A 23117-nucleotide genomic window follows, 5' to 3' on the forward strand; every position below is an offset into this window, starting at 1 on the left:
CAATGCAAGGTTTGGTGGAGAAATGATTGGGTCATAGTGTTAATCTAACGAGAGAATTGATTCCTGATGGGACTAACTGAGTGGTGACTGGAGGCAGGTGGGGTGTGGTGAAGGAAGTGGTTCATTAGGGGTGTGGCTATGGGGTATATGTTTTGCATCTGAAGAACTGAGTCTCTCTCTGTCTCCTAATCATCATGTGAGCTGCTTCCCTCTGCCACACTCTTCTGCCATGATGTTCAACCTCACCTGGAGCCCTGTGGACTGGCTGTATAGGAACTAAGACCTGTGAAACCGTGAGCCCTTAGATAAACCTTTTCTCCTCTACAGTTGTTCTGGTTGAGTCTTTCAGTCACAGCAGTGAAAAAGCAACTAAAACAGTCCTGTATGTAAGTACCGGGGATGCTGCAGTCTCCATACACTGGCCCAACTCCTGGACTTGCAGATTTGAAGACCTTCATGAGAATGTGGTTGTTCACTGAAGTGGGGATCTTCAGGTTGTACCAAGTGAACTCCTCAGTCCCATCACTGTCCTGAGTCCTCCCCAACTTGGTACCCATCCCCATTCACTGCCATCCCATTTCCATCACCCCTCCTGGGAGACCACACTCACCCCTCTGTGGGCAGATGCTCCCCAGGTCTACGGTTGCATTCTTCTGGTCTGCAGAGTTGCTGACCACACAGGTGAGATGGCCATGTGACTGACTCAGGGGCAGGCTCAGGCTGAGATTCCTAGAGTTGGAGGCAGCTGACAGTGTCCCTCTCTGCTCCAGCTCCCTGGGAAAGCCGTTGCTCAACCAGGTCACTGTCGAGTTCTCTGAAGTCTCTGGGGTCCCACACTCCAGACTGACATTGCACCAGCCTGGTGTGTTGGATAATGAATGAATCTGAATTTGGGGTTTAGGGATGGGCTCTGGAATAAGAAGGAACAAAAGAGAAACATCTTCAGAACTGGAGGCTCACCCTAGTACATCAGCCATTCTCCCTAGGTGATACAGCAGTGAGATGTTGCCAGTTTTCTAAATGCAGGCCTGGGGAAGGAGCCTACCCCTCACCACACTCCCCAGTGGTTCTGACTCCCAGGCCACAGGCAGATGGCTGAAGCCTTTTCTGCTCAGAGAGGGGACCTAAAGCTCCTCATCATCCATCTAATCCAAGGAGCAAGGTGAGGATCACTTCCTGGACCTTTCCCAGGCTGCCCTGGTCCTCACCATTGTCCCATGATTCTTAAGTTCCTTAAAGTCACCCTGCTCAGGTATTTTCCATGACCTTTATAAGAAAATGGACTTGAAACTAGAATTTTATACTCTACTCACCTAGCATTGAATTACAAGGGCAAACAAAGACACTTTAGGTCACTCAAGTGCTTTGAAAGCTAATCACCTCTTTTAAAGGAATTCAACAATATGCAGGGTAAAAATGCAAAATGAATTTAAGAATAAAAGAAACAGGATACAGCAGTGATCAAAGAGCAAGACCTACAGTCAAATCTAGATAATTCAGTAAACATCACATATGATTATCATTGCGTAAATATATACACACATGTGAGTATTATATGTACATATAAATGTGTATGTATGTATATAATAGATATTCATAAGATAGGGGAGTTGCAAATACAATGGAAAAACATGATAAAGTTCTTGTTTTGTTCAGAGGGAAAAAATATGCTGATTAACTTTAAATGCTGAAGTAAAATCTTAAGTTTAGTAACCAATAGGATTAAAGTACAGGAGAATTATGTTATCAATCTAACAAAAGCAAAAAAAAGTTATGTTAAACAGAAAATATTAAATAAGATGTCAAGAGCAAATTCATACATGTGAAATATTGAAGTACACTTACATGCATTAGCACCCACTATTAAAATAAGGCCAAGACACTCAGATTGGATAAACCTAGTGTGCTCTTTATACTATCTAATGACATAAAAATATTAAAAAGAAAAATACGAAAAAAAGACCAGAAAAAATATCAATAACATAATAGTAAATGTGGCAACAATTACTGCAAACTGCAAACAATATAAGATTTGGAAACACAACAAATGGGCCAAACAGAGAGATTAAAGTACAGGGTAATTCTGTTGTCAATTCAACAACAACAACAAAAAAGTATGTTAAATAAAAAACTTTTTTTGTTTTTGTTGGATTAATAACAGAATTACCCTTGTCTTTAATCCTATTAGTTACTAAACTTATTATAGTTATTATGTATCTAACAACACAGTATAAGAATGTATAAATGTTACAAAACAAAACTACTGGAAGTTCAAGAATAAATCATTGACTCCCCCACTATTTTGGTGGACAGATCAGGTTGGAGGGGAGGATGTCATACAGGTAGAAACAAACATTAGTGGCCAGGTGTCCAGTCCAGGTCGCTCTGCCCACATTCAGGCCCAGCCCCCATTCCATCCCTGCCTCCCTCCATCTGCTGTCCAGAGTGGCAGAGCTACATTCTCAGTCTCTCAAATCTTCTTGCCATCGCAGTCTTGACCAATGAAGTCAAGCGGGGATTTGGTGGAGGGAAGGACAGGTCTTCATTCCTGAGGAGACAAAGCCTCAAAATGAGAAAGAATCCCCCCCACCCCCACCCTTCTCTTTCGCTGCCTTGATTGCAGAACAGCATTTGGATAACAGCCATCCTGGAGCCGGCAGACCACAGCACAGGATCTATAAGACCTGGGCGCCTAGGACGGCAGAGCGGACAGAGCCAGCCCAGGTCCCCAGCGAGAAGGCTGAGCGCTAGCCAATGCCAGCAAATGCTGTCCCCTGCTCCCTGTTATATGAGAAACATAAATCCAACTCAGTAAGCCTTTGAAAATCAAGTTTTATTCTAACTGTTATCAAGCATATGCCTAAAGGACAATTTAAAAAAGAGCTATTAAATCAGCAACACCAAAATCTAATTTTTAAAAAAATGACCCATCTAAAGAAAAAATATTGATTCCTATGACTAAAACATTTAAGCCATAAGTAAGTGATACTAGGAATGAGAATTGGAGCATAACTACAGACATAAAAAGTGTTTTCCATATATATATATATATATATATATATATATATATATATATATATATAGAGAGAGAGAGAGAGAGAGAGAGAGAGAGAGAGAGAAGGCAGGCACAGGCCCACATCTATAACCCCAGCTACTTGGGAGGCTGAGGCAAGAGAATCCCATTCAAGGCCAACCTCAGAAACTTTGCAAGATGCTTCCTCAAAAAAAAGTGGGGGGCTGGGTATGTAGTTTCTATAATTCAGTGGTAGAGCACCCTGGGGTTCAATGGCCTGTATTTCTAAAGAAAGGGTGGGGGAGTAAGAGGAGGAGGGGGAGACCAAGGAGGAGGAGGAAAAGATCATGATGAAGGAGAGGAAGATGAGAAGAAAGGAGGAGGTGGAGAGGATAATGATAAAGGATAAGAAGGAGAAGGAGGAAGAGAATGTGAAGGAGGAGGCAGAGACGATGACAACGAAGGAGAAGGAAAAAGATAAAAAAAGAAAAAAACAAAGGAGAAAGCTTGAATCCATCCATAGTCTCAGAAAAAAATTAGAAAGGTAGCCAGGGATCTGTTCTTGTGGGAGGCTATCCTCGCATGTGATTTGAGTTACCTCCCTGGCTGGGTGAGAGGCGCTCAGACACAGCTGTGGTAGAGCCTTCCCCACCCTTTCCCAGGTCAGAGGGCTTGTCCGTGCAGAGGCGTGCCTGGCCACTGCCCTGAAGACCCAATCGTCACCCCTGACCTTGGGATGCTGCCCCCCCTTAACCTTCATTGGATGGGATTTCCCCGGAAGTTTTTGTTCCCCAATAAAAGCCCACTCTCTGGTGTGTTCTCTCTCTCTCTCTCTCTCTCTCTCTCTCTCTCTCTCTCTCTCTCTCTCTCATCTCTTCTGTAAATCTTGCCATCACATTAGGTGGCTGGAGGCAGGAGCTTGGAGAAGCCGTCCTGGAGCTGGTATTAAAGGTAATGAGAGCCTGTCTCTTTAATTTAAAATTCCCTAGCAATTACTTATGAATCGAACCTTTTTTCATGAAGCCAGCACTGGTCGCATGGCAGAAGTGGTGCCTAGCAGTGAGGCGTGAGTAAATTGACTAGCTTGAGTTAGGGAGCATGCTATAGAAATATGGAATTTGTAACATTTTTAGGGTCATGGAAGTACCAGGCAGTTTTTGGAGCAAAGGGACGTTAAAAATTTTAATAATGGGGAATTCATCTTCTACTGATAAAGACATGTATTTGACTATTTTAGAGACAATAATTAATCAGAAGGGAAAGCAAATTAAAAAGACTCAGTTGCTACAATTCTTAAAGGGTGTAGGTGAATTTTGCCCTTGGTTTTGTGACCAAGATTCACCAAATTTACATACTTGGGACAAATTAGGAAGGAAATTACATAAAATTTGCCTTTCTAATGAATTACCTGGAAATTTTGAGAATATTCAAAAGGTTTAGACTGCATTAGAGATCCGTCTTTTTGATTACGTGGGCCACAGTCCGAGCCCCACCCCCCCAAGATCTATTGAAAGGTATTCAGGGAGCCATTAAGTCTATTCAAATGGAAAAATTGCCTGAGGCTAAGGAAATCTCCTTTCCTCTAAGCAGTCTAAAAACTAAGACAAATTATATTCAAACAAAAAACCTCTGGGCAAAATCAAAAGTAAAAAACTTAGCCTTGCCTGAGCCAAGCCAGAGTAGTCTGGAGGAAGAACATTGAGAGGGAGATCATAGAGAGGAAGCCTCTGAGGGGGGTAGTAGGTCCTTCTCCCAGATAGGAGAATCCAGAAGAAATTCATAGAGAGATAGAAAGTCCTTCTCTTCCATGTGGCTTACAAGCTCAAATTCAAGATGGCAACAGGGGAGAATCTACCGAGGAATCGCAGTCTGAGGGAGAGGAATCAGACAATGAAATCCAGGATTTACCAGGGAATTTCAATAGGCTGTGCTTAACAGCACCTGCCCTGGCCATTCGAATTCAGCCATTGTCTGTTAAAAGGACAAATTTTAACAGATACTCTGAGCTGGCAATGACTTTTCTTACTCCATTCCAGTGGGGAATTAGGAAGGCATAGGAAGCCGGGGAAGATACTAGCAAATTTCAGCTCTTCCCAGTTTTTGAACAGGTTAATGATCAAGACCAGCGTGTTCGCGTCCACTTGATAATTCCTTTTAAAACTATTAAAGAGTTAAAAAACGCCTGTGAGGTCTAAGGTCCAAATTCACCATTCGTGCAGAACTTGCTTGAGATTATTTGCTCTCAACCGCTCCCACCGAGTGACTGGATTTCCATCACCAGGGCTTGCTTGAGTGGGGGGATTTCCTACTTTGGAGGTCATACTGGACAGACTTTTGTTCCGAGCAAGCAGAAAGGAATCAGAGGCAAGATTTCCAAACACCCATGGAGATTTTTTAGGAATGGGTGAATTTATTGATTTGGAAAGGCAGCCAAATTATGAATTTTCAGTGTATGATTAGATTATAGCCTGTGCAAAGTATGCCTGGAGACAGATTGTCTCCAGGGACCAATCTAGCTTAGTTCTGACTAAAGTTAAACAAGGTCCCAATAAGCTTTATTCTGATTTCGTAGCATGGCTCTACCAAACTGCAAACCGTTCCATTGGTGATCCAGGTGCTTGTGAGTTATTGTTAAGCAATTGGCATTTGAAAGTGCAAATAAATATTGTCAAGATGTTCTCAGACCCCATAGAAAAAAGGGCACAGTTTCAGAATTTATTCGCTTGTGTTCTGATATCGATCCAGCCCATTTACAAACAATTACGCTCGTCGAGGCTTTAAAACAAACTCTGCAGCCTCCAAAATTAATAAGCAGACCCCACGGAAAATGTTTTCATTGTAGGAGGACCGGCCATTATGCGCGGAATTGTAATGCTCGTAATTTTAAGCCCAGGGCTCCCTATGCTGTTGGTAGTAGATATTACAGGGTTGAAGACCACATGGTGGACCAAGATGGCGCTGATCAGCCCGCCTTCTTGCCCTCACTTCCGCCTGGTAGGAAGACAAAAAACTTCCAATAGGCCCCTCCCCAGGCTGAAAAAACAGGGGAACTAAAAGAAAGGTTGCACAATTTAACATCATCACCGCCAATCATGGGGGGCCACCGCTTTTACTGGAGCAAATCTCACAGTTTCTTTACGACACTCAATGAAAATTGAATTAAATCCTGAATTAGGGCCACAACAAATCCCTACTGGGATTTTTGGGGGGCCACTCCCCAGAGAAAGTATAGGGTTAATTTTGGGATGTAACAAATTAAAAGGGGCCATCGAGGTAATACCTGGAGTAATAGATTCTTATTTTGAAGGAGAATTAAATGTTACTGTAAAATCAAATTATGCCCTTTGGCTTACTCAAAAAAATACATTTGCTCAATTAATTTTATTAGCCTGTAATTCGGATGGACACTCACAAGTAAATTCAGTTTCAAAACCGCCAGACAGAGTGTACCGGTCTCAATTAGTGCGGCAGGAGCGCACCCTACTAGAACTTAAAATTAATCATAAAAAGTTCAAAGGCGTGGTGGGCACAGGTGCCGATATTTAAGCCCTGTCTAGTTGATTCTGGCCTAAAAATTGGCCCTTACATATAGTACCAGCTAATCTAGAGTTAATTGAACAAATTTCACACAGCCTGCTCAAAGTGCAAATTATTTCCATTGGGAGGATCCTGATGGGAACAGTGGAGTTTTTAAACCTTATGTGTGAGAGTCCTTACCAATAAACCTATGGGGAAGAGATATATTAAGCAAAATAGAATTATTAGTAGTAACTCCAAATTCTATGAGATCATTTGAGGAAATTAATCAAGGGCTTCTTCCTGGAGATAATGAGGGAACTTATCAAGGAGAATATCTGCTTACAAACCAGTATCCTCAACAGAGATTAGTAAATACTCCAAACCAAAATTTTTACTTGGGGCCCTGAGTGTCTCCCCGATCCAAAAGACAGCAGAAAAGATCATCTGGCTCACAGAAGAGCCTATATAGATTTCTCAGTGGCCCATCTCAGGGGAAAAACTTAACATAATTCATATGTTAGTTGAGGAACAACTTCAGGCTGGTCATATAGAATCAACGCTTAGTCCTTGGAACATCCCCATTTTTGTTATTAAGAAAAAGTCAGGTAATTGGAGGTTACTACAGGATTTAAGGGCAATAAACCATGCAACTCAGCCTATGGGATCATTACAGCCCGGACTCCCTTCCCCCACAGCAGTTCCCCTAAACTATAGCTTAATGGTAATAGATCTCAAAGATTGTTTTTTCTCAATAAGGTTGCATCCTGAGGATTGTGAAAATTTTGCTTTCAATGTCACAGCAATTAATTTTAAAGAACCTGTTAAAAGATATTGCTGGAAGGTCTTGCCTCAAGACCTCAAGGGCTGCGTAATAGTCCTACTTGATGTCAAAAATTTGTGGGTCAAGCAATAGCTCCTATAAGAGATAATTTTCCTGATGCATATATTATTCATTTTATGGATGATATATTATTGGCTCATGCTAATCCAGAAGTACTTTCAGAAACTTTTACTCAGTTAGAGGCTTCACTTACAGCAATGGGTTTGTGCATTGCTCCTCAAAAGATACAAAATATGCCTCCCTTTCAATATTTAGGTCAGATAATCCAAGGATGTACAATCCATCCTCAAAATCTACAGATAAAAGTTAAGGAATTACATACCCTTAATGACTTTCAAAAATTATTAGGAGATATTAATTGGCTGAGGCCATCCTTAAAACTGACTACTTCTGTTTTAAATCCTTTATTTCAGATATTGCAAGGAGATCCTTCTCCAACCTCTCCATGTCAGCTGACAATAGAGGCTAGAACAGCTTTAAAAGGGATTGAAAGTGCAATTTAAAATGCACAGCTTACTAGGATTATTCCTCAAAAACTAATATATTTATTAATATTTCCAATGGTACATACCCCTGTGGGAGCCATATGGCAAAGATTGGGAGTTATTGAGTGGATTCATTTAGCCCACTCTCCCCAAAAGACATTAATTCCTTTCCATGACTCTATTGCTCAATTAGTAATTGAAGGTAGAATGAAAGTTTTACAATTAATTGGATCTAAACCTGATATTATAATTATTCCATTTTCTTTTTTTTTTAGGTCCTCAGGGTTGAATTTTATTTTTTTATTAGTTGTTCAAAACATTACAAAGCTCTTGACATATCATATTTCATACATTTGATTCAAGCAGATTATGAACTCCCATTTTTACCCCGTATACATCTTGCAGATTCACATCGGTTCCACATCCACTTTTTTCCATACTGCCATACTAGTGTCTTTTGTATTCTGCTGCCCTTCCTATCCTCTACTATCCCCCCCTCCCCTCCCCTCCCCTCTCCTCCCATCTTCTCTCTCTACCCCATCTACTGTAATTCATTTCTCTCTCTTGTTTTTTCCCCCTTTCCCCTCACTTCCTCTTATATGTAATTTTGTATAACAATGAGGGTCTCCTTCCTTTACCATGCAATTTCCCTTCTTCCTCTCTTTCCCTCCCCCCTCTCGACCCTGTTTAATGGTGATCTTCTTCTCATGCTCTTCCTCCCTATTCTGTTCTTAGTTGCTCTCCTTATATCAAAGATGACATTTGGCATTTGTTTTTTAGGGATTGGCTAGCTTCACTTAGCATAATCTGCTCTAGTACCATCCATTTCCCTGCAAATTCCATGATTTTGTCATTTTTTAGTGCGTAGTAATACTCCATTGTGTATAAATGCCACATTTTTTTAATCCATTCATCTATTGAAGGGCATCTAGGTTGGTTCCACAGTCTAGCTATTGTGAATTGTGCTGCTATGAACATCGATGTAGCAGCATCCCTATAGTATGCTCTTTTAAGGTCTTCAGGGAATAGTCCAAGAAGGGCAATAGCTGGGTCAAATGGTGGTTCCATTCCCAGCTTTCCCAGGAATCTCCATACTGCTTTCCAAATTGGTCGCACCAATTTGCAGTCCCACCAACAATGTACAAATGTCTTTCAGTGTTTGAAATACGTTGTTCCAGGATCTTCTTGCTTTCAGCATCTGTGATGAAAAATCCGTTGTTAACCTTATTGGTTTACCCCTGAATATAATCTGCCTCCTTTCTCATGTAGCTTTTAATATTTTCTCTTTGTTCTGTATATTGGATGTCTTCATGAGAATGTGTCTTGGCGTTGGTCTACTGTGATTTTGTATGCTCAGTGTCCTGTATGCATCTACAATTTGTACATCTGTTTCATTTTTTATTTCTGGAACGTTTTCTATAATTATTTCATTCAGCAGGTTGCTCATTCCCTTGGTTTGAACCTCTATACCTTCCTCTATCCTGATGACTCTTAAGTTTGGTTTTTTTATGTTATCCCATATCTCTTGGATGTTTTTCTCGTGATTTTTTACCAGCCTTTCTGAGTTGGCTAGACTCTTTTCAAGATGATATATTTTGTCTTCATTATCTGACGTTCTGGCTTCTACTTGCTCCACTCTGTTAGTGATACTCTCATTTGAGTTTTTAATTTGGTTTATAGTTTCCTTCATTTCTAGAATTATTGTTTGATTTTTTTATTATCTCTATCTCCTGATAAAGATGCTTATTTGCTTCTTTTATCTGTTTATGTAATTCATTTTCAATGTGTTCTTTCATTGTTTGAATTTGCTGTCTCATATCCTCTTTAAGATTCCATTCCATCTGTCTAAGGTATTCCTTGAGTTCTTTATTTGACCATTTTTCTGATGCCTCTAGGTCCTCCTGAATATTTAGGCTGTCCTGCATTGTTTGTACTCCTTTTCTTCCTTGCTTTTTCATGCTGCTCATGTTACTTCTTGTTCTGTTTGACTGCTGAGTTACTGTTTACTCCTATAAATTTATTTGATGCTTGGGAGGAAAGGTATTAGAAGGGAAGGAAAGAAGTCACTAAAGAGAATGAGAGTAAACAGGTAGAGTTCAAGGGAGGGGGAATAAGGAAATTGAAAAGAAATGAAAAGACAATAGAAAATAAAAAAAGAAAAAAATAAATAAATAAAATAATCCAAAAAATAAAAATAAAAAATAAAATTTAAAAAATTTAAAAAAAAATTTTTAAATGAAAATAAAAAAACCCAAATAATAAAAAAAATTAATAAATGCAGTCTTAGAGTTTGATTAACTTCTCTTCCAGTAGGTGGAGCTGTGCCCACCGGGCCAAGCTTCTCCTCTCAATACGCAGGAACAAATCACTGAGCAGCAGCTCCTCCTCCCAGACTGGGCGGGTCTCCAATCCTGAGTGCCTAGGGCCTTTTCTTGTGTCTACTCACTTCCCCACTTTTCCTCAAGCCAGGCCCTGCTCACCGGTGACGCTCACCACAATACTGGCTACACGCCAGGTCTGCTGCTCCCGGGAGCCCTATTTTCTTGAACAACTGGGCACACTCTCCCTGTTTGCCATTCCCTCAGACCCTAAATTTGTAGAGCTTGGGGCTGAGAACCCTTAGCGTATTTTGCTTGCCCTCCGGTAGCCACACCCCCGGTAGCTGGTGCTAGAGACCTCAGTTGTCAGCACTGGTGGGAGCGGTAGCCGGGGGTTCTGCACCACGGTCCCGCGCCACTCCTGATTCCCTTGGGAGAGCTGGGAGGGGTCCTTATGGGAGAGCTGGGAGGGGCCTTTAAGGTTTCCCCACTGGGTGGAGAGGGAAAGCTAGGGGGTTACACACCTGTCGCCGCCGGTTTCAATGAAGTTATCTCCTCCGCTGCATTCTGGTGACGTCAGTTCTCTGCCATGGTGGTATCCCATGCAAATGGCGACACTTCGTTCCCTTTGCTGGGTGACCAATGCAATGGGTGGGTCCTGACTGGCTCTTCCAAGACCCGTCTCAATCCTGTGGCCACTGCCTATGAATGCTTGGTTGGTATTAACCTCCACAGGTTCAGAAGGGCTGACCAGTTGTTTCAGTGGGATCATTTAGTGCTGATTCACAGCGGTTTGTCTGCGTGACGCAGGTGAATGGGAGCTTGAATTCTCCATTTTCTGTTCAACAAAATAATTGGCTTTTTCAAGCTTCTAGTTTATGGCAAATAGCTTTTGCTGATTTTCCTTGTCAGATAGAAAGTCATTAACCTTGTGATAAAATTATTCAATTTGTATCAATAACACCACTTATCTTTCCAAAGATTGTATGTGCCCAGCCCATAGATGGAGCCCTATTGGTGTTCACTGATGGTTCAAGCTCAGGTAAAGCAGGTTTTTATAGCCATGTTCATACAGAGGTAATACAAACCTCATATACTTCTGCCCAAAGAGCAGAGCTACAAGCTCTCATTTGTGCCTTAAATTACTTTACAAATAAACCTATTAATATTTATTCTGATAGCTTATATGCAGTTGGGGTTACCAAAAATATTGAAACTTCAGTTATTGGGTATACCTCACCACAAGAGCTATTTAAGTTATTTTGAAATGCGAAATGCAAAAATACCCATGTTTCATAGGACACATACGAGCTCACACTTAATCTTCCAGGACCTTTAACTTCAGGTAATGACAAGATTGATAAACTAGTAGCTGTTTGTCAACAGATGTCTCCATTTGATTGTGCACAAGCTTCACATTCCTTTCATCATCAGAATGCTTCTAGCTTATGTAAAAAATTTAATATTACCAGAGAACAAGCTCATCAAATTGTAAGTCACTGCCCTAAGTTTGTTATTCACACTCCATCTCTGCCATCAGGGGTAAATCCCCGTGGATTAAAACCAAATCAAATATGGCAAATGGATGTAACTCATATTCTTCAATTTGGTAAACAATATTATGTACATGTGATAGTTGATACACATTCCAGACTTATTTTTGCCACAGCACATACAAAAAAAATACTCAGCATGTAATTTCTCATTGCCTAGAAGCCTTTGCTGTATTAGATTTAATTTTACAGATAATACACCAGCTTATGTAAGCTCTTCTTTTCAACAATTTTGCCAAGAGTTTCAAATTGATCATAAAACAGGAATTCCTTATAACCACCAAAGCCAAGCCATTGTGGAATGAGCTCATTTATCTATTAAGCTGCAATTATAAAAATTAAAAGGGGGGAATAGTTTTATGGCTCCCCAAAATAGCCTCAACCATGCATTGTTTGTTTTAAATTTTTTAAATTGTGACACAGAAGGTCACACTGCAGCTGAGAGACCTATGTCTTCCACAACAACAGGCCCTTTAGGCAGAGTTTTGTGGAAAGATTTACAGACTGGTCAATGGAAAGTCCAAGATCCAGTGATTATGTAGGGCAGAGGTCATGCTTGTATATTTCCAGAATGTGCTTTCCATCCTATCTGGATGCCTGAATGCACAATCAGACATGAAAGAGATAGAATTGAGATTCAAGTGACTGAAAATCAACCCAGAAAAGCCTCCACTCAAAAGGAAGAGATATTGAAGAAGAATGAAAAGGAACCAACATGACCCAGCTGAAAAGCTGATCTCAAGGGAAGACATGAAGAAGCTGACAACACAAGCTTCATGAATAATTTGACTCCTAGAAAGAAATAAGATTCCATTGATGATGGTAGCTACAGTAATTGCCCTGCTGGGCTGTCAGGTAAAAGGGAGTTGAGCAGACACTTACTGGATGTATTTCCCAGATCCACCCCTGGTACACCCAGCTGTGTGGACTGGAGAATCTATTCCAGTGTTTACTAATGACTCACTCATGATGGGATGATTTACAGATACTCATATTACTCCCAATCATGTGACTAGATTTAATTATTCTGGCTACAGTGCCCAATTACCTTTGTGTTGGTCCCATGATAAACATGCTGGCTGTCTGAGAAAAGACAGTTGTTGGGAGATCTAGACTGACTAATCATACAATTTATGGAGACTTAAAACTGTATACTAGATCAGTGATCAAAATGGGACTTTCCCATAACAAACGAGTCATTTCTGCAAAACCTCCACAAATACCTCATTGTCCAAATAGTTCTACAATTGAGATTGGCACCTTTCCTAGATGGATATATTGTGTAAATACTTTTCCTGTACAATATAAGGTGTCTAAAGATAGTGGGTATATTTTAGACTGGTCTCCAAAAATTGATAAAAGACAATTACGAAAAAATTCTGCTATGACACCTGCAGGATTTGTTAGTAATGTTTTGACTTACAGTGAGGGTGGTATTCAAAAAGATGTTTGGCGCTTAATTGCTGCCTCAGAATTCTTACATTTTGCAGACAAGCCTTTACCAAAATTTGTTGGCAAGAGCTGTAAGGAGGGATCTTGCTATGACTTACAAGCCTGTGTCCAATCTCCTTACGTTTTAATCATTGGAAAAGTAAAAGTTAAATGGATAGATGACAGATATGTTGTAACATGTAACAAATGTAACCTAACCAATTGTGTTACTAGATATAATAGAGGAAAAGGAGTGCTGATACTTCATCAGCCCTCTTTTGTTTTATTGCCTGCTAATATTTCAGAGCCATGGTACGCTGATGCTGGTTTTCAAGTCTTACAGCAAATTCATACCCAGCTAGCAAGACCTAGACATGCCATTGGAATTATAATTGTGGGAGTTTTGGCTTTGGTTTTCTTTCATTGCATCCACTGTCTCAGCCTCGATAACTTTATCTCAAAATATTCAACATGCAAAATTTCTTAATAATTTAGCCCCAAATACTTCCAAGGCTCTGTGTAATCAAGTAAATATTGATGAAAGGATTGAGACTAAGTTAAACACCTTAGAGGTGACTGTTATAAATATAAGTAATGAACTTTTGGCTTTAAAGTTTAAGGAAAGGCTTAAATGCCATGCAAGTTATACATGTGTGTGTTACAGCTGCCAAGTACAATGCTTCTCTCTGGGATTGGGAGAAGGTTAAGAACCATTTGTTGGGTATTTGGCAAAACAATAATAATAGCTTGGATCTTTTGGAACTCCATCATCATATCCAAGATATTCAAAATAATAGAGCTGATTGTTCAGATCCTTCTTCTATGGCTAATCAAATATTGAAGGAATTAAGTGGATTTAACCCTGGAAATATTCTTAAACACTCAGCCTGGTACATTATTGGATTGTTCTCTTTGCTGTTAATTCTTTTTTGTGTTGTAATTATAGGATGGCATGTCTTCAGAGCAAGAGTGCAGAGACTCAAGAGAGTAAATCATCGCCTGCTTTTTAAAAGAAAAAAGGGAGGAATATGTGGGAGGCCATCCTCGCACGTGATTTGAGTTACCTCCCTGGCTGGGTGAGGGGCGCTTAGACACAGCTGTGTTAGGGCTTTCCCCACCCTTCTCCAGGTCCGAGGGCTTGTCTGTGCAGAGGCGTGTCTGGTCACTGCCCCGAAGACCCAATCATCGCCCCTGACCTTGGGATGCTGCCCCCTTTAACCTTCATTGGATGGGATTTTCCACAGAAGTTTTTGTTCCCCAATAAAAGCCCACTCCCTGGTGTGTTCTCTCTCTCTCTCTCACTAGTCTCTTCTGTAAACCTCTCTACCGCATTAGGTGGCTGGAGGCGGGACCTAGGAGAAGCCATCCTGGAGCTGGTTTTAAAGGTAATGAGAGCCTTGTCTCTTTAATTTAAAACTTCTTAGCAATCACTGATGAATTGAACCTTCTTTCATGAAGCCAGTGCTGGTCACATGGCAGATGTCCTTACAAAGGACATTGAAGAACATATGGTTTTAGGAGTGAATGCTAACAAATTGCCAAACAAAATAAAATTCTGATGCTGTGTACACTATTCCAGAATTAAGGGGGAAAAAACCACAATACTCCTTGGTTCATTTAGAAAGGATGGTTTAACTTCAGTACTCACATTAGACACAGAAAATGCCAGAAACAAGACAAAACAGGACAAAACACGTGAGTGAATGCCAGTTATAAACAGAGAAGTTAAAATCCCTACAGAAAATATTAGCAAATATAATCTCATGATACATCATGATCAAGTTGTGTTTAATACAGGAATGCAAAGACATTATACTTAGAAAATTTATGAATGTCATTTACTCCATTTTTTCTGTACTAGGGACGGAACCTAGGGCCTCACACATGCAAGCATCAACCACTGAGCTATATCCACAGCCCCCAGGCACAGCAACAAGTGCCCTACATGTGTTAATTTACTCCTTGTCATGACCCTATAAAGTCTTGTGGATCAGTTGTGTCAACAAAATTATCCAGGGCAGGGATAGGCACACTTTTCTGTAAAGGGTCAAATTATATTTTAGGTTTTTGATGTAACAGCTACAAACCTTTGTCTTTTAGAACACAAAAACTGCCAAATACAATTTGTAATAGAATAAATGTGTCTGTGTTCTAATACAACTTTATTTACAAAAGCAGGCATTGGGCTGAATTTGACCTGTGGCTGCAATTTGCCAACCACAGATATAAAATAGTTCATTTCTTGAGTTCTTCCCCAAATTCACAGAACATGTGCCTGAAGAAGATGGTTATTTTATTTTATTTGGCCACTGCTGAGGATCAAACATGAGTTACACATGATGATACTTAAAAACAGTTTATTTTATGTTGGCAAGGATGTGGGGGAAAAGATAACACTGATTAATGACTGTTGAGATTGCAAAATGGTACAACCACTTTGGAAAGCAGTACAGAGATACCTTAGAAAATTTGGAATGGAACCACTATTTGAGTCAGCTATCCCACTCCTCAGTCTACACCCAAAACACTTAAAAGCAGCACCCTACAGTGATGCAGCCACCTCAATGTTTATAGCACCTCAATTCACAATAGCTAAACTGTGGAGGCAGTCTAGATGCCCTCAATAGATGAATGGATAAAGAAACTGTGGTATATATACACAATGGAATACTACTCAGCCTTTAAAAGAATTAAATTATGGCATTTATGGGTAAATGAATGGAAATGGAGAATACCATACTAAGCGAAGTGAGACAATCCCCAAAAAACAAAGGCAAAATGATTTCTCTGATAAGTGGATGCTGATAATGGGCAGGGGACAAGGGAAGCAGGGAGGAACTTTGGATTGAGCAGAGGGGAGAAAGGGGAGGGAGGTGTGGAGGGGAGAGGATGGTAGAATGGTATGGACATTATTACCCCTATGTATGGGTATGATTGCATGAATGGTATAACTCTACATAACATACAACCAGAGAAATGAAAAGCTGTGCTCCATTTGTGTAAAAAAAAATTAAGTTTATTTTAAAGCAGCTGACTTCATGAAGAGATAATAGTTTAAATATAAAGCAAAATGAAATATGTACTACAAAGTGTTCTGAGACATACAGGAGTATTTTGAAAGCTGACACTCTTAGGTATTTAAAATACTCACGCAGCAATTGGTTTATATGATTTTTTTATTATATGCTCTTTTCAATGGATGAAAGAATGAATCAAGGTTGAATTTTTTTAAAAGTTAAGAAAACTTAGGTATCTGTCAGTATCCTTTAAATATTGCTTCAATCTGTTTGGTTAAAGGAGTACTTTATTTTAAAATTTTTAATTGGCACATTGTAATTACGTATATTAATGGGATTTGTTGTGACATATTCATACTTGCACATAACATAATTTGACCCATTTCCTTCCCAGTACCTCCCTTTCCCTTCCCCCCTCCCTTGCCCTCACCCCCTTCTTCTATTCTACTGGTCTCCCTTCTTGACATGAGCTCTAAGGAAATACTTTCTGAACACTCACTGGTGCTGCTCGAGACACAAGGTGGATGCCCAAGAGAGCAGGACACGAACTCTGCTCTTGGGTGGAGCATGGACCACACACAAATAACTACAGCACAAGGCAGAGAGAAACAACATCCAAAAAAAAATTAGAAAAACATCAATATTGAGACTTGATAATGGAAAAGTTCATTTCAGGATGAAAAGGATCAGGAAAATCTTGATTTAGGACATGGTGTTCTGAAAGCCCAGAGGAAAGGGAGAAAGAGAGCCAATCAATGCGTTAAAAGTGTTTGCCTAGAAACACGGGAGTATAGATGACTCCGATTCACAGAGGCCTCTCTCACACTGAGATGGGTGCACAGGCAGTGAGGAATGGGGGAGTTGTTGGAAGGTCTGATCGGAGCAGTGGTGGAGTAGGGAGTGGAAGGTGGACCAAAGGGAAATCAGTTAGTGGCACTTCTCCTTTTTCTGGCAGCTCCCTTCTGCTCCAACCTTGTGTGGTTTTATGATTGTCAACCACAGCACTCTGAATCTAGTGACAGAGGAAAGCGTGCATCCATCTGCCAGGCGGAGTGTGCGATTCCACCAGCCAATGCACAATCTAGGGGTGGTCATGGGTTCCAACCTCACCAATGAGAACCTTTTCTTCCAGCTGTCTATGTGGATGGGGCCAGGAAAATCCCTTTGCTCTCTGATTATGTGGAAGCCATAACTACAAAAGGATATCATCCCTACTATGTGGAGAAGCCCAAGGGAATAAAGATGGGGGGACAGGGAAGATGGCAGGCTATTGTGGCCCCTCACAGAGACAGCGCCATCTGCTTTCTAGTTCTAGTTTTTGAGTAGAAGAACCAAAGGAATTCCTTTACAGATCTTATATCCTAAGAGATCTATGCATCCATATGGAGAAAACCCTCTATACTGACCTAATTCAAGCAGGTACCAATGGTGCCACAGGGATAGGATGAGACATATCAATGTTTTGTCACTCAGAAAGCTATGCAGAAAAATTATCAGCCAAGGAGGAGAGTTAAAGCCAAAGCAGGCATCAAGATCTAGAGGTCACGGAGATGGCTGGTGTACTCTCCACCACTCCCTGACTAGAAACACGTATTGGACACTCAATCCAGTCAACCCGGTCTCTTCTTAAAAGCCTTCCCATCTGCCATGTTGGAGTCCCTCACCCTTCTCCCACTCCCTCCCAGTGAAAGGCTGCCTGTAATGCAGGGGACTGTGGGAGGTGGCTATTCTTCCCTGGAGGGCCACCAGCAGATCAAGGAGAGGAAGGGCCATTAGAGTGAGGTGACAAGTAGCAAATATGAAGCATGGCTCAGGGAGAAATTAGAAAAATAGCTTGAAATGTCCTTGAATTAACCTGTTAAAATTTTTATAGTGAGTCCAGTACATATAAATCTCTTTTTTAATTGTTTTGATTTTCCATATCATCTGTTTAGATAATGATATAAAAAATATTTTTGTTGGGGATGCAAATCAAGTCAAGATGGCACCTGGCAGTTTGCCAGGAGAAGTGGTTTGTTAGGCAACGCCACCGAGCCATTAAGATGGTGGGGATTCCTTACTGGCTGATTGCTGTATCTGGATGATGCTAATTGAGTCAAGCTGTATGTAATCAGGTATATATACCCCTGCTGCTCCATAATAAAGCAGTTCCTGCTTCAACCTTCAAGTTGCTTGTCACCTCCTGGTTATTTTGCCCAGCCAGACTGTGGCATCTTTTTATTCAGGAAAATATTTTTATCATTAAAATCTAGAATATAAAGACCTTGTTTTACCCAAAGATGATTTCTTTCTTCTTTTTAGGACCTCCAATGTGTGTTTCCTCTCTGTTGAAGCATCTTTTTCTTCTAGAATTTTTTCTGGTTATACTTTGGAACAATTTTTGAAAATCTTAGAATCTAAATGAATTATTGTACTTTGATAAGAAATATCAATGAAAATATAGTGAAAGTTCTTAGATATTTCTGTAGACAGAATTATATTTGTTTATCATCTTATAAAAATTTGTATAATTACTTTGAAAATTAGAAATTACTTGAAAGTTGTATTCTCTTTTAAAAGCAAATTTATAGTAAAATACATTTATCTCAAATATCTATAACTAAAAGGCAGAGTATCAGATAAATATACATATAAAACATACAAATTATGGGTTTTCTGTTGAAGAAAAACAATTAAACAAATATATATATACTAAACAATTAGACATATATGCTAATTATTTTATAGGTTAACAACTATAGGTTATTTAAATACCTAGAAAATATATATATTAAGAATAAAGGCATAATTTATAATTGTATTAACTTTATATAACCACGTGGTTCTTAAAATCTTTGGATCCATTTTAATTTATTTTTAATTAGGAGTGCACTCTTCTATGTGAAGTCACTTGATGTAACTGAAATAAGATATTTATGTATACATTTTTATTTCTTGTAATCATATAGTCAGGAATGAGAATAAGAATTTTTTTGTTCATCACAGAAACATTGCCAGCTTTTGTTCCTATGGCGAGCAAATGCATCCCCATAACCTCCAAAATTAAAGGTAAAATATAAAGAAGTATGTCTAGTATCTCTCATCAATAGAACATTATTTAGTAACACAATTATAGAGAAAAGTCAGGTTATTTAACTCAAAACTAACTCAAATTTAGGGCTGCAACACAGAAACCTGTGGAATTAATATTTTGCCTGAAAAAGATATTTTTCGTTAGCATTTACAGGTTGACATTCCTAAAAATGTACAGCTCAGGTAGCAGCTCAGGCAGGTCTGAAACAGGAAGTACAGGTTAGTGGCTGGAAGGCGGGACCAGAAGTCCTGTCTGAGAGACTGTGGAAGAACCAATGGGAAGCCCAGGAAAATGCAGGAGGCAGGACCAGGAAGCCCCCCCTGCGGACAGGCATCACCTGGTTACCAAGATGACGGAAACAGCATGGAGCCTGTTGCCCATTGTCGGGGCAAAAGTTCCCTGAGTTTTCCGAGCTGGTGGCATTTGGTTTCGTCTGCATTCCCCACCTGGTCAGGATCCTATGGCGAGTAGCAGCTTGCCTTGTCTCTGTGACCTGCGGTTGCAGCTTGTGTCTGCTGGTATTTTGTACTTTTTTTTTTTTTTTTGTAGCATGTGGGTGCTTTAAAAGTGAGTTTTAGTGGCAGATGCCAGTGTTACTATCAGATCTTAAAGGAGTCTGCATTTAGGTCAGGTCATTTAAGGGTTAAAAGCACTGCTGGCCGTGGGACTAGTTACAGACTAGTTTAACATCACAGATTTTCCTTCTGTCTAATTCACTTACCTTCTACAATTCATCCCACAATACTCTTCAATCCTAAGCATGCTTAACTTCTGGATAGAACTTTTAACTCACTAAATTTTTAATATTTATACTGGAGTCCCCGTATGGGCCACCATTTGTGGCTTTCTTTCCCAGCGACTTAAACACTCAGACCTTGTGCCCAGCCAGGGACGCCACTTGCCGGGTTCTTCATGACTAACACACTCAGGGGTCACTCCAGGGGAACTGGGCTACATGAAATAACCACACAAGAGACAGAAATACCTTTTTCTTTGGGGTTGCTGTGACGGCTCCTCTGACATTAAGAGTCCACAGAAAGAGAAAAAGAGAGAGAGGGCCCACACATGCCAACCCCTTTTATTGAGGAGAAACTATTCAAATGAGGCAAGGGGTCAGGTTTCAGGGGGCTGAGTCTAGCTTCATGATGTCTGCTATCAGCAGGTTGACTGACATCTAGGAAGGCCACACCCAAGGGCCCAGTAAGAGAAGGAGACACACAAAATGTGTTTCCATAGAACATTCTATCCTAAACAGGGCAAGGGGTTATATTACAAAGAAACAGGTGAGCATAGCTCCTCCCATGGGGATGTAGAAAGGCACACCCTTGCAGAAGACACAGTCCCTCAAACCCGAGAAGGGCAGGGCTGTCTAGCAGCATAGGTGTCGCCTGATGCCACATCACCCTGCAGGGAAGTTAACTCAGTCACGTGTGAGGTTGGTCTCCCACAACTAGGTTGCTCAGGCTGACCTCAAACTTGCAATCCTCCTGCCTTGGTACCTGGTGTCACTGAGATCACAGCGTGCACCACAATGCCCGGTGAATATTTGCATTTTTATAAGATAGAAACAGTATTTGTGTGGGAGGTGATTGTAAAGAGGGAAGAGAACAAAGGCAGAGAGGCCAGTTGGGAGATGGCTGCAGTGACCCACTAGCGGAGATGGAGGATGGGCGGAGACAGAGCCAACCAATGGAGAGTGCTCTGGCCATTGGATGCACTTGATTCTACTCCCTCTTCTCACTGTTCTCACACTTGCTCCTCTGCCCAGTACTTCTGCTTCATGGGGAAGAATGTTGGTTTGTTTGTTGGCTTGGGAGATGTAGGACACAGAGGCTGGGTCACTCTCTGCATCTTCAACCTGGTTCTAGGACAGAGTTTTCTTTTGAAAATTTGACAGTTGTACTTCATATCAATTTATCCAAAACCATTTTACCAAGCCAGGCATGATAATACACACCTACAATCCCAGCAACTCCAGAGGCTGAAGCAGGAAGATCACAAATCCAAGGGCAGCCCTGCAACTTAGTAAGGCCTCAAGCAACATAGCAAGACCTCATCTCAAAATAAAAAGGGCTGGGGAAGTGCCTCAGTGGTAAAGCACCCTGAGTTTAATCCCTGGTACCAAAAATTAAAATAAAGTCATTTTACTTCATGATCGTTTCTAACCTTAGTCTCCTTTTCAATGGGTATTTTTTTCCTTCATTTTTTCAATGTCCAGTTTGGGGTTTATCTCAGTCACAGAATTTTTAAATCAGTTCTTGAAACAGTCAATTAAAGACTTTTTAATATACCTTTATAATTCTAATAATCAATTTTACAGTATCTCATGACTGAAGAAAGTTTTTTTTTTAATTTTTGGGTGACTCCCAGTGCCAGTAAAAATGCCATTTCATGTGCATTTTGTATAAATGTTAAGAACTTCAGCTAGTTTTCCCTAAGATGTATCTTTGAATTTTAGTTTTTATTTTTAGGACATCAGAAGATGTCCTAAAAAGGATCTAGTTTATTTTTTGTTTTGGGTTTCTTCGTCACCTGATTTAAGGCCAACTTACTTTAGCAACATGGCTGTTGGAAAGCCTGCTTGGGCGTGGAACCCGACTCACCATGGACGCAGAGTCTAAAATCTTTCTTCTGGGATTTTCCTGTGTTGTATTTGATTTCCGCTACATACAGTCCACTCATTTCCACGGTGAGATTCGAAATGTTCAAAATATACTCCTCAGTCAGGCAGAATCTGTGCTTGTATTTGTCTTCAAATTCGTACCACTCCGGACCCGAGGGCTTCCAGGACACCAGGAGCTGCTGCTGCTCGGCCTCAGTATTCCACTTCCACTCTATCTCCCGGATGTCAGGGCTCAAAGTGTGGTTCAGGGGCAACTGAACAGATTCCCCCACGACCCTGTTCAAGGTGCAGGAAGGGCCGGGGTCTCTGACAGTCTGGAAACCTGCTAAAGGAAGAGCTGAGTTAGCAAAAGAAAACAGCACGTTGTATCTGCACATGGATTTCACGTCACATGGATATTTACAGAGAGGGAGCCAAAGTTGCAGAGGGGACTCCCTTGGGTGTTGATCTTGCCTAGAATGTGGCAGTTTTGATTCCAGCCACATGTCTGTCCCCCTCCTGGACTCTGGCTCTTTCCTTCTCTTGCTGAGGTGCAAAGACAACAAGCAGGGCGGAGCTTCTATTTCTATCCCATGGAGCTTCTAATTTAATAAATGAAAACGGTTCAAATGCAAGCTTGCACCCAACAGGGGCCTTGGTCTAATTCCAGGAAAAGGAAATTGACAATATCAAAGTTGGTAAATGATACTCCAACAGTCCATTTGTCTAAAGCTTGTTTCAGCTTTCTCTGCTGCTGACATTTTTCCTCAACCCACTGCAGTGTGGCCTCTGGCCTGACAGTCCTCTGAAATTGCCCTGGATTAGGTCACTAATAAACCCTTATTTATCAAATCCAGTTTTCACTCCTCAGTCGTATTCTTCTGACATTTGACATGTGACTAGTTTTCTCTTTCTTGAAGCTCCGCTTGTTTGGTACAAATGTTTATCCCTTGGGCTCTCAGCTCAACTTCATTTAAAAAAATGTTTCATGCACTTTGCACTGTTGAGGTTGCTGGGAGGTGAGGACAAGCAAGCAGAGCAGATCTCTGTCCCCATGGGGATTTTGTTTGAATAAATTGCAAGTGAAGACAAAAAATAATTTCAGATATTTTAAGTGCAATGAAGAAAATTTTAAAAATGCAGCACAGATCCCTTGCCTAGCACTAAAATTTCTCAAAAATCTGAGAATTTTCTGCCTGATAAGTCAGAGACTATCTCCTACTACAGAAGCTTAAAATGCCAGACACTCATAGATAAGACAGATT

The 23117-nt window shown here is 40.5% G+C and overlaps 1 protein-coding gene across 3 annotated transcripts in view; it reads right to left on the reverse strand.

Moving 5' to 3' along the window:
* The window catches only part of LOC124077540 (SLAM family member 9-like), a 44538-nt gene that overhangs the window by 6205 nt on the left and 15216 nt on the right, over positions 1–23117 (reverse strand). For 2 of the 3 annotated variants that reach the window (XM_046421986.2, XM_046421989.2), the window contains exons 2-3: positions 21854–22198; positions 611–910 (exon numbers count right to left, since the gene is read on the reverse strand). In XM_046421986.2, the coding sequence (XP_046277942.1) occupies positions 611–910; positions 21854–22198 (645 nt within the window). The remainder of the gene's footprint in view (positions 1–610; positions 911–21853; positions 22199–23117) is intronic. The other variant, XM_046421987.2, reaches the window with a different exon arrangement.

This window comes from Marmota monax, unplaced genomic scaffold (genome assembly GCF_021218885.2).
Source record: "Marmota monax isolate L192 unplaced genomic scaffold, Marmota_monax_Labrador192_F-V1.1 WCK01_AAM20220418_F8-fsc00108, whole genome shotgun sequence".
Classification (NCBI taxonomy): Eukaryota; Metazoa; Chordata; class Mammalia; order Rodentia; family Sciuridae; genus Marmota; species Marmota monax.